This window comes from Lycorma delicatula, chromosome 6, assembly GCF_047948215.1.
Source record: "Lycorma delicatula isolate Av1 chromosome 6, ASM4794821v1, whole genome shotgun sequence".
NCBI lineage: Eukaryota > Metazoa > Arthropoda > Insecta > Hemiptera > Fulgoridae > Lycorma > Lycorma delicatula.
Window position 1 is genome coordinate 126160767 of NC_134460.1, and position 13193 is coordinate 126173959.

Consider the following 13193-nt stretch of genomic DNA (forward strand, 5'->3'; position numbering starts at 1 on the left):
ATATGCATAAGGTTTATTTATCTATTACCTGTTCTACTTAAATCTTTTAAGTAATTTAAGATTGTTTACTATGAATGGTGAAAAATTGCTGATGTATATTAAATTTATACTTTATAAATAAAAGATTTTGAGAATTCTTTTCCAAGCTACTCTATCAATAACATTCAATCAGACTTAAAATAAAATTTTAAAGTTATGGGCAATTATCATTACAAATGGGTTTTTTATATTCAAATTTCTACTAAATTTTAATTTAGATAATCATTTCTAATTTTTTTAATAGGGTAAATGAAATTTTATCAACTTAGGTTTTATTAAATTTAAGTGGTAGTGTGTTTTAGAACAGCTAATAATTTAGTATGTTTTAGGTTGAGAAGATCATACGTACTTGCTAATCTAATACACCAATAAATTTAAGATTAATCACGCTGTATAATTCTCAAATGCCTTCTAAAATTAAATCTTCAAAATTTCCTCCATTACATTTTTGAAAAAAAATTCAAAATTCCCTTTTCACCACTATCCCACACACTAAACTATTCAGAATTTTGGTTTAAATATCAAACATCACAGCAAAATTAGGTTGTTACTTCATTAAACAGTGAGCGGATATTATTAAGTTTTCATTTTTTCTACTGAAGAAAGGCATTCAAATCAGTTACTGTTAATTAGTTTTGAAAGATGATATAATCAAATAAGAGAAAGTGATTTTTTCTTCTTAGGTTTGGATTAGTTTTTGGAACATATAAAATAGATTGTGATTGCACACAAGTTGAAAAGGTCAGCTGTATGTCCAATACTGAACTTTGATGTGAACACTATACACTGAACTATCATTCAGTGCATTATTATTACATATGGTAAATTTTCTGATTACACTGATAAATGATTCTATATGTATATCAAGTATCTATTTATATAACTTAATGCAATAATTGTATTTGCTACAATTATTGGAAACCTCAAGTTAAAAATGTTTAGATGGATTACCTTTAAGAAATTCATATGCAAACTTAATAACTGAATTTCTACCACACTTTAAATTCCTTTTTTTACTATTATATTTTCCATCAAAATTGTAACAAAAATAATAAATGTTAACAGTGTTACTTTGCAGCATAATAGATCATAATTCAACCTGGTTTTATGGAGAAAAACGATTCTAATGTAGTAGCTGCATTCAATGAAGTAGAATGTTAAGTCTTTTAAAATGTGGGCTCTTTCAGGCCCACAATTTAAAAGTGCGTTTCATTAGCGTAAACAGCCATATTTGCCTATAGTTAATTTAATTCTGAATACTGCTTAGAATATTCTTACTTATAGAACTAACATTTAATTTCTAAGCTGCGCCTTACTTAACTGCACGCATTTAAAAAACCAAATACTTTTGTAAAAACACTATCTTTATTGAATTCCTATAGAAAGACGCCATATTGGAGTTGAATTATAGGTTAGTATTGCTTATTGTTAAAAGTTTTTAAAAACTATCTATTAATTCTGCATCCTACTCTTCAATGACTTCTTTCACCCAATTTATATACATGACAACTCAATTAATTAAATGACAATTAACAGGTTAGCTCATGATTAAGGTTATGACGCAATACGTTACAGGTTCCATTCAAAGTTGACGCTAATTAATGCATGCAAAATATACGTACGTTATTTATGTATACTCTGTGCACGCCCAACGTTCCGTTTGTGCTTATGTCTACCGGAAATATTTATTATTCCGATTTGGGTCTGTGAAGCAATGTTGTAGTCTCGGTTAAATTATCTCGCATCATTATTGTTATATTTTGTTTTCCCCACGTCACATAAATTTCATTGTAATTCTTTATACTATGCATATTTATTTTGTAACATGTGGCATACGATTTCTTGAAATTATTTACAGTAAATATTGCCATGATTTAAATTTTTTAATTTACATTTTAAAGAGGTGAAAATAATCAAAAGGCAATGTAGAGATATTTAGTTTCCGGGATAAAGTTTTAGTCTCTCGTTTGGTCAAACTGCTTGCAGGCTCCTGTCGGGATTGAAAGCGTTATACTCTGTGGAAGTTGCGTTCGTCGTAACAATTTTAATTAATTGTTCTTTTGCGAAGAATTGAGTGTTTCAGTGTATTGTGTAGTCGTTTGTGAAGTATGTGTTAGTGTTATACAAATAATTATGAAATGAAGTTGTATCCAGTCGTTTTGTTTTATAGTAATGTAAGTTCCAGGTAATGATAGCCAATAGTTGGACTAGTAGCACCAAGCTCAAGGCTTCAAAGGTCTACAGGGATACTGAAGGAGTGAGGTTATTGGATGCTGAAGAAAAGTCAAAAAATTCTGATACAAACGAAGGGGACAAAGATCGGTCATCGCATTCGCAGAATAGAAGCAGTTCTGCACAAAGTGTTCTGTACGGCAGAGAAAAATCAGATTACAAGTTCAAACCCCGAATTAGAAACAGAGATGACTATCGAATGGGTCGTGGAGGTCCACCGGATAGAAGGGGATCATCTCGAGGAAGGGGTGGAACCTATAGGCGAAGCGAACGTGATAGCGAGCCAGGATACTTTTCTCGTGGAAAATTTCACGAACCGTTAAGTAAGGGAAAATCATGTAACAGCATGATTGGTTCATCGTCTGCTGGAAAACATATCAATGACAGTGATAACTGCAAGTCTAAATCAGGTATGGAAATTTACCCTGATTCTGATTGTAATAGTTATTGCATAATATTTCAGATATATACTGAAATACTTAAAATGATAAGTCATGCTTGATAATGTACTTTGTCATTTTATTATTTTTCCTAACTTTAATTAACATTTTAGATTTGATGAAAAATAGGAATTTCTGTTTTGTGTCATGTTTGCTGTATTTCCAGAATTTACTATTGTTAACAGTAGCTCACCTTTTACTTGGAATAACATAATTATCTGATAAAATATCATTCTTACATGTATGAATAATTCCCTGAACACTAAAGTACTTTTTATTTATTTAATTAAGCTGAAATACTGCTTTGTTTCTTTTAGCAGAATGATTACCCATTTCTTTAACTTAATTTTTAATAATATTCAAGGAATAAAAAATAAAAGGTGAAATAATCATTGTAATGGAATAATTCCAGCAATTTATGATGTGGTTGTAGAAGAATAGGGTACATTTTGTAGTTTTCTTTAATAAAAAAATTTTTTTTTAGAATACATTGGAAAACACAATACAAAGTACTGATGTATACGACCCAATTTTTTAGTTTAAGTAGAAGTCTTGATACTTTTTGTTTATTGTTATTAAACTATTGAATTATGAATTTTGATTGGAATTATTAATATTTGTTAGAAAGAAATAAACATGAATGTGTGTGTGTGTGTGTGTGTGTGTGTGTGTGTGTGTGTGTGTGTGTGTGTATATATATATATATATATATATATATATGCATTCAAGAAAAGCACTTTTGGTATGGGATCAATGATTTTATTTAAGGCACTTTAGGTGTGGTACAAAGGTTATTTTATTTAGAATCACTCACTAATTATTCCCCTTTGAATACAGTTAACCTACCTTTGAGATTATTTCTCTTACTTGTCTGATTTTGATCAATACATTTTCTAATGTGACATTGCTTGCTGAATCAGTGAGGACTCTGAAATATGAGCAAACTTGAAATTATATATGTTATTCTACCCATTTTAAATTAGGTATACCAAAGGATTATTTTGAATAGGAATAGAAGCTGTTGCGCCTATTACCATGTAGTGTTTGTTACTCATTATTAACTTACTTTTAACACATTCACAGTAGATCTTGTAGCAGGTCCGTGTGATAAGCAGGTATCAGTTTTGGTTCAAATGGTCGAGTTGGGTTTTTGTTTATTGCTCCAAGTTTGTCTTAAGGCTGTGTAGCAAATCATACAGGTGTGGTTCTTTAGTTACTGCTGTGTTTTCTTTATGCATTGCAATTTTTTTTAAGATTAGTGTTCTTAATCTAGATTTCTATCACTTTTGAAAATTTTATTTAAATTATTTAAAAAATTAATGTTATAAAAATGTTTTTCTCTGGTAAAAATTCCTTTACCTCATATTAGTTTTTCTCTACAGATTTTTATTATCTGAAGAGATAATGTTATAAGAAATGATAATTTTCCACTTTGATTTATCAAATTAGATTTATAGAAAAATTTATACAAATTCCTTATAATTTGTATAATTATTTCTTGGATTTTTTCTGATGTTATGAAAATTATACTTTGTTCTTTATAAAAATTGATAATGGGAAATGTTGCAGGTTATTTTATGTAGTGAATGAAAGTACAGGGTTTGAGCAACTTCTTTATTATAATAATGTAACAAAACCTTTTGTTCTCAATAATATTAGATAGTGAAAAATAAGTTGTAATCGGCATTGTATGACAGCAGTTTACAGTTAACAGTTTACAGGGAGGTATCTCTACACTGAATGCAGTATAGTTGGAAATTTATTGTGTTTCTAAAAATGATTTCATATTTAGAAGTGAACTAATTTATAATTTGCTCTGAAGTATAGTTTACATATAACCATAGAAGTGGTTGTATTTTAGTTAAACATTTAAAAATTTTTTTCTGACATGCATGTATGAATCTTTCCATGCAGTTGTTTTCATTTGTTTTATCTCAGAAGATATTGTAATGGTTATGTCTTGTTTATTGTATTATTTCATATATTTATTGCTGTGTTGTATTATTTTTCTTTTAGTGTTGTCAACTTTTTTCCTTTTTTTAACTTTGTTTTCGCTATTGAATAGCTTTGTTTTTATATCATCATACTATTTTGTATAATTTTCATGATAATTTATTGTTATTTTTGCATGGTTTATATTTTTTCTGTGTATGTATTGACTTTATTTTTGTTTAGTGATCGAAGTTATGTTGGTGTTTTCATCATAAATAGTAGAAGTAAAAGTTTTTTTTATAGTTTTAACAATTTCTTTGATATCAATAAAGCTATCTATTTAGGAAGTACTTTATGGTTGTTGATAATTTTTCGATAAGTTGTTGATCATTGTGAAAAGTATGGTGTAACTAGTGTTGTGTAGGCATTTTTTAGAACTAGTCTCTTATATAAGGAAAGTGCTGTCCTGTAAGTTTACGATATGTTTTAGAGAGAGTTTTTTTAAATATGATTAGATGAAAGTGATTAATTTATGTGAAACATTGAATGTATTTTAAATTAATTCTTAATGTTTGCTAATCACTCCTTTAAAATAACCATTACTTTTCTGTTTCAATTGTGTGGTTCCTTGCTGTATTCGATTTTTAAAACATTTTTTTTTACATTAGTTGCAAACTATGCACTTAATGGATCGTTTAGTAATTCCAACATCATAGGTTGCCTGTTTTCTTACCTACTGCATTAAATTATTTTATAATAATTTTAACCTTTTGGGTTTAAAATTTCATGTGGTGTATTGTAAGAAAGTTTTGGAGACCAAATGTCTAGTTTTCAGTTATTTTTAACTCTCAGAATATGAAAAGAAGTCGCTCAATCTTGAAAAGTAGTATGATGCTTTAATGAATTTTTTTTACTAGTTATTTATTAATGCCAACAGCATGGATTTTTTTTTGCAAGATGATGGGCATCGACTACGGTCATTTTGCCCAATGAGAATGGAAATTTGTAGTGTATGAAAAATGCCATGCTTGACCAGGATTTGAATCCAAGACCTCCAGATGAAAGGCTTAGATGCTACTACTGTATTGTTTTGTAACTTTTATGATCTGTGGAAAGTTTATGAATGGCATTTTATCTGTATAATTCACACTCAAAAGTATTCAGCATGTTGCTCTGAGACACTCCTGTTACTGTGGAACCATCAAATTGCAAGGAGATATTTTATTAATAGCTGTTCTTATTGTTTATTTGAGTTCATGTAACATTACAACAGTTGTAATTAAAAAGGATATGTTAATGATTAATTCATTAAATGTGTTAAAAAGGCTTTAAGTAGGAATATTGTATAGAATATCGCAAACAACTGAAATTAAAACAACGTTTTTTTGTTTCATGTTTAGAACATGAAATGACGCTATTGTGTGAAGACCTGTGATGAAAATAGACTGAAAACAAATATTTAAATATATCAAAAATATTCTACTACCCGTTTTACAGTCGTCAGTATTAAGTTTGACATTTTTGGTTGTGCTTGAATGCATATTAATCAGAATAGCACATCAGTTTTGAATGATTTTAGTGATGTGCCAGTATTCCCCTTCAATATCAGCTGTGTAACAGTTCAATACATTCCCTTTGATTCTCATTATGCAACATTGAGGTGAAGTTTTTAATTTACTTAGAAATTGGCAGGTAATAGTTTGCGTGAAATTGAAGAATTGGTTGTAAAAAAACCAGCCTGTTTAATCTCTGAAATTTGTATAAGGATCAGTTCATTTGAAGTGACCCAAGGGTGGTTGCTTGACCAATTCCAAAAAAATTGAAACATACACACTTCTTTCCTACATGTCTCAGAACCTTAAAACTAGTTTTTAAAATTTTTTATTTAAGCAGTTTACCTGTGGTGGCCGTTTTTGTTACATTGCAGATTCCTATTTTTTGGGATTGTAAGGGTTTACAGAAAAAATCATAACAAAAAAAATTATCGGTCCTGGAAGGATGAAACAAAAGAAATTTATTCATATTTTCTCTAGGTAAAAGATATGTCCTGTGGTTTATTTACCTATCTCTGTTCTTTCTATGAGAAAATTTCCAATAAAGTTGAACATGAAAAATGGTGAAATTTCACTTGGGGAGTTTTTTCAAGAGGCAGGGATGGCTTCCATAATTTGAATTATTTTTTTATACATAGGTATATGTTAGTAGTTTTATTATAAATAATATTAATGGTGATGTACTTACCCCAAAGTCATTATGAATTTTCGAAAATAATTTTTTTAAATAATTCAAATTTTGGCTTCAAATAACTGTTGGGCCTGGTGATAAAAATCTCAAATTTGCACAACTTGCATTAGTTTTGTAGATGTTTACGGCAGATAAAATCGTTTCTAGTGTTTTGTACTAATAAAAAAAGTTATAACCACTCAAAACTTGAAAAATCTGTTAAAAGCGATGCCATTTTCACTTGCTAAATAAGTTCTCCAAGGGGGTTTCATGTTTTCTTGGTACTTAATATTCTTGGTACTTATAATATTTTTATAGTTACTATATTTGAAGTACTTGTTTGAACCATTCAACTGCAGTGTTCATTTTGTAACGGGCGCTTGAAGTGATTTACAGTCGTCAGGAAAATTCATGTTGCAACATACTTATTTATGCTTGTTTCACCATTTAACTTTGCAGTTACAGACTGGTCAGACTGACATTAGTCACTGACGTGTTCACATCTTTACAGTGTCTCAAATTTCATCTTTTGTTTGGAAGTGTTTATTATAAATAAATAAGTTTTACTTAATAATATTATATTTGGAAATTTTAAAATCAGTTAAATTTTTTTCAAGAAGAAAAAATCTGAATTGGGTGAAAAAGAATATTTGGTATTGGCAGACTTTGTAGTAATTTTTTTCTTTCTTGTTCAAGATAAGTACAAAGCTTCCATTGGTAAACAGCCAAGCCACAGTTCACCCTTTTGTGTTCTATTTTAAGGAAAATCATTTATTACAACACAAAAGAGTCTGTATTTTAAGTGATCACTTGAAGTATGATACAGCAACATTTTATTGCTTTAAAAAACGTTTAACAGAACTTATCAAGGAAGTACATCAGAACATTAAAAAATTCATCAATTTTATTGATGGTGTTTCAAGTCAATATGAAAATTAAAAGGATTTTGCTAATTTTTGCAGTCACAAAAGAGACTTTGACTTTGAAGCAGAATGGCAATTCTTTGGATCATCCCATGGGAAAAACGCCTGTGATGGTGTGAAAGGAACAACAAAAACGAGAGGTGGCAAAGGCAAGCCTGGAAAGGCCATGAAACAGTCAGATATTACATGTTGATGAAATGTATTCATTTTGTAGTCACAAGTTGAAAAACATCAAGTATTTTTTGATTAAATCAGATGAGATAGCTAAGTTTCAGAAAATGTAAAAAACCGTTTTGATAGCTGTGAAAGAGTTGTTGTTACTGGAAGCTACCACAAGTATGTTCCTGTGTCAGAAGGTGTTGTAAGATGTTACTTTACTTCAGACTCCAAGGACTGTGAAGACCATCCTATTCAATTATTATACCACTTTCACTTAAGGAAAAAGACTTGCTTGTGTGTATGAGAGTCGGTGGTGGATAGAAGTGGTAGATATTAGCCTCGAAAATGACGATGTGCTGGTTGATTTTTTTCATCCAGCTGGACCACGTACATCATTTCAAAAGTCTCAACAATACGTGTGGGTATCGATTTGCAAAGTCCTGAGAAAGTCGAGTAGAGGATTCCGAGCTGTACGGTTGACGAATTTTTAGCTCTGCGCTGAAGTGTTTTTTGGACAGGACTTCTGGTGATTTAAGTGATTTGGACACTTGGAAATTGTTGGTGGACATATACTGGACGTGTGTACAAAATTTGGTGAAAATCGGACGACGGACTGACCAGTTATTTTGTAAAGTGTTGTTTTTTTTTTTACATGTTAAACTATAGGAGTATAGGTACAACATAACCTATTTCACAGCAGAAATATTCTAAGTTGGTTGACAAGATCGAACAAGACAGTGACGTCATCAATATAGAGACAAACAAGGACTTATACAAATTTTCGCAATTTATACTGGTGAGTAGGCTGAAATATTCTAAGTGCTAGCTAGTACGATTATTAGGGGGAAACTGCAAACTCCTATTTCCCTGCAGTCCTTCCAAATTTGTTCAAACCCTTTTGGATCTCCATCTATCCCGACTCCCTCGACCCCCTTACCCCCCAAATCCGACCCCGGAGGGATACATTTTCGGATCCCCTCATAAAAACCCTTACAAAATAGTCTTGTGGGGAGTCTAATTACGCGGAATTGGGCGCTCAAACGCCGACAATTATTTGAAGATACCGTGTGATGGAGAGGCGTAGTTCCTTAAAATCAGAAGAAATGGAAGTTCCTGGCACTTCTAAACTGTCGATCATGGTGAAGAAGACTGAAGCTAAGTCTGCTAAGAAGAGAATCCGACCGTCGTCGTCTGAGGAAGAGGACGTGAGTCCGGGGAGCATGGATCAGCTGGGAATGTGTTTATTTACGTTGAAGCAACACTTAGGTGCTGGACTACAGAAGCATATAATCGACCACGAAAAGGAGCTTATCAGAATATTTAAAGATCTGCAGGGGCTTAAGGAAATGTCGCCTCCTTTAGTTAGCATAACACAGGTGACTCAGACTGAGGAAATCTGGGGCAGAAACATGACCAAAATCATGGAGGAAGATATTGATGACTGGTGACCAGACGTTGGCCAGCGGAGACGTTAAAAAACCTGAGATACATTAAGAAAGTGGCGGAAGGTGACGTGGCGCAGTTGTACGATGTATCGGGGCGACAAACTGAGGGATGATCAGTACTACAGACCGGTGTTGTAATGGAGTTATTGCGAAAGCTTGAAATTAAGCCCGGAGATGTTACACGGGGTGGTGCAACAATTATGGGTAGAGGTGCGCCAGCTGTGAGCAAGACGCTTTATATAGTGCACTACGCATTGGTGGACGACACTGGCTGCGATACAGCAGGGGATTAGAGCGATTTTAAATGAAACGACGAAGGTGTGTCACGAACACGGGGGCGGGGTCGACGTAGAGTCCATAGTAGAGACCATGCTGGCAAGTGAGGAGAATTTTTACTCGATTGCAACATTTGTGTTGGGGATACTATTAGAAAAAGAGATGGAAATGAGGGGGTGAGAGGCAGCCTCGATTGGAGTCATCATCTGTCCGTGGGAACGTGTTACATGGGTGGGCGGTGGTGATGAAGGTCGGGGACTCACGAGCCCCTGAGCTATTAAGACTAAGATCCGGCAGGGGTTCCCCTTGGGGTTACTTTAGTCAGAGGCAGGCACATAAGACCAAGACCTGGTTGTGAAGGTGGGGTGGCTGGGAACGGCATAGCCGGGCCTAGTTGCCTGCCCTCGAGGTTAGAGGCGAAGGCACTTCCTGGAGCTGTGTAATACTTTAATGCATATCCAGTTTTGGGAAACGGGAGAAAAAAAAGTCCTGAGGAAGTTGACATTACTTGGAGCTAACTACAGTAATGGGTCATTCTCACACATCTTCAACAGAGTTATTAGGAGAGATATCACAGCTGTTGGTTAACCACACTTAATAATAAACTTTCATTGCTACAAGAAAGGCTATTTCATTGAAGAATAATTAAAATTTTGCTACAATTTATTTTTTCTTAAATAGTGTTTACAAAAATAAACCCATATAAAAACAAAATGAATTCTTGAAAAAAGATGTAGGCTACTCATTGAAATCTCAGTTTGGGTAAGTTTTACAAGGATTTTTGAATCAAAATTGCATTAAGTTACTGGTATTGGTTAAGTTATCATTAAATTATGACCTATCATTAATAATTTTAAAAAAAAAACTATTTTATAAATATTGAAACATCAACTTCACCAACAGGGGCTAAATATAAAAAATATGAAGTGCAAAGAAGACAAGAAACCCCCATGGCACTTATTTAGGGAGTCAAAATGGTATCACTTTTTACAGATTTTTCATGATTTTTGAGAGGTTGTAACCATTTTATTTGTACAATACCCAAGAAATTTTTTTATTTTCCAGATTTTTATGACCAGCCCCATCAGAGTTATTAGAATTTTAAAAAAAATTAGTTTTCAAAAATTCATAAAAAAATAAATAATTCAAACTGTGTATGCCATCCCTTCCTCTGGAAAAATATTACCAAAAGTGAAATTTCACCATTTTTCATGTTCAACTTTATTGGTAATTTTCTCATAGAAAGAAGATAGATAGGTAAATAAACCACTGGACCAATCTTTTACGTTGTGAAAATATGAATAAATTTCTTTTGTTTCATCCTTCGAGGACCAGTAGTTTTTTAGTTGTGGTTTTTTCCGTAAGCCGTTACATCACAAAATAGGTGTGCGCACCGTAACAAGAATGGCCGCCACAGTTAAAAATTGCTTAAATAAAAAATTTAAAAAAAATAGTTTTAAGATACTGGAACATGTTGGAAACAAGTGGGTAAGTTAAAATTTTTTTGCAATTGCTCAAGCAACCAGCTTATGTTTTTTTGGGTCACTTCAAATGGATAAGTGTGTTGCATTGCTGTAGTAAAATTTGTGTTTGGAGTCTTTTACATATCTATCTGGATTACTGGTTAATGTGATATTTTTTGTTTGCCTCATTATTGCTTTTTTATTTTAAATATTATTTTAATTATTTTCTGTAAATTTGTTTTTTCAGTAATAGTTGTCACTTAAAAAAGCATTTGTCGCTTAGCCATCTTAATTTTTGAAATTCCTCACAATTACGTTAGTTATGACGTTGCTGTATATAAATTAATGAGTATTTTGTTCTGATAGGTACATAATGATACTTGATGTATGTACATAAATATACTTTCTGAATGGATAGGTTTGGTACTCCATGGATAGAATATAACTGCTCCAGGATTTGTCTAAATAATCCAAAGAAATAATGATAAAACAATGATATTGTAGAATATATAATTAGTTAACAAAATAAAAAAGAAATGGCTGAAATCCATAATTATAATTTATAGTATAAAATACATTCTTTTTGTTTGTTTTTTTACCCATGTATATAGTAACCAGATCCTGTTGAATCACAGAGTACCGGTCATAACAGTTAATCTGCAGGAGTGCTAGCAAACCTTTTATTTGGGTACTACTGACATTTTTTGTTAAACTGTAAAATTATTAAAGATAAAGCAGTCAACTGCTACATTCTGTCTCAAATGTATGTTATATAACACTTAAAAAGGGTCATATTTTTACCAAGGTAGTTTTTTCAGTGTTTCTAAAGGTTAATTTTTTTCATAGATTACAGCTATTAGGTCAGAAAAAAATGTCAAAATAGCGCTAGATTTTACCCTTTTACCCTTGACTGAAAGAGATGACTGAAATACCTTCTGGTTGTGAAGAAGAAAACGTTTTTGTTTTTTGGATATTCACTTGTGTGCTTTTACGATTTAACAAAAAGCTTTCATCAAACTTTTAAAAACCAAAACGTAATTGAAATTTGTAGTGTTAGATTTATATTAACACCTACTATAATTTATAATTTTATCCTTGATGATAAACTTGGTTGATAAGTGCCAGTCATAATATGGGGTAGATTTATTTATTCTGTAGCATACTTTTTATGAGTGATCCAGCTGTTAGTAGGCAAAAGTAGTGTATATTTCTGAAAGAGAAAGGAACTGTAACTTGTAAGACTTGGCATTGCCTCTTTTTGATGTAAGTTCATAGTATGTCTCTCCTATAATACATTGGCTTTAGGAGTTAGTGGCAGCAGCATTTGGGAGCTCAATACAGCTTTGTGCTGATGGCTGTGTGACTGTATTCATACATAAATTAATAAAAGTTGTAAATGAATTATTAAATGTCACTAATTATATTTTTTCTGTTCATTTGAATGCAAAGGAACATCAATAGAACTCTCATTTATGTGTATAAACAAATTTTGTATTTGTGTTGTTTGAACTACATTAGATTTTTTATGCTTAAAATTATTTACTTAATAGATAATTTACTTATGAAAATTGTTTATTTACAGTCAACTTAAATTTGTTTTAATTGCTCAATCAATTAAAGTCTATAGGAATTGTTCTAAGACAGAATGAAACAAGTTGACATTAAATATAACGACTCATGTAAGTGTGTGCATGCATGGGTGTGCTTTTTTATTCAAAAAAATATAATTAATTATAGATAACAAACTTCACCTATGAACCCACAAAAATAGCAGGCTTAATTTAACTTACTGATTTATACAAAAGGCATTTTGATTACATAGATTTATCATCAGTTATTAAAATATTGTATCAAATAACGAATTACCTTTGTTGTAAAAGTTGATAGACATGATCTAGTATCAGTTTTGATCGTAACTCATAACTAGCTATTTCTGATACAGTTTCCATGATTTTGGCCTTGTTCTATGTTATATATTAAGTGCAGTGTATGTTACATAAAAATATTATATCAAAAGATAATTCTTTTTACCTTTTTTATTGCAAAGATTTATGAGAGATT

The 13193-nt window shown here is 31.5% G+C and overlaps 1 protein-coding gene across 1 annotated transcript in view; it reads left to right on the forward strand.

The window, feature by feature from the left end:
- Positions 1 to 2020: 2020 nt before the first annotated feature.
- Positions 2021 to 13193, forward strand: part of nonC (serine/threonine-protein kinase Smg1) — a 254741-nt gene continuing 243568 nt past the window's right edge. The window contains exon 1 of the mRNA XM_075368488.1: positions 2021 to 2681. Coding sequence (XP_075224603.1) covers positions 2228 to 2681 — 454 coding nt within the window. The 5' untranslated portion in view covers positions 2021 to 2227. The remainder of the gene's footprint in view (positions 2682 to 13193) is intronic.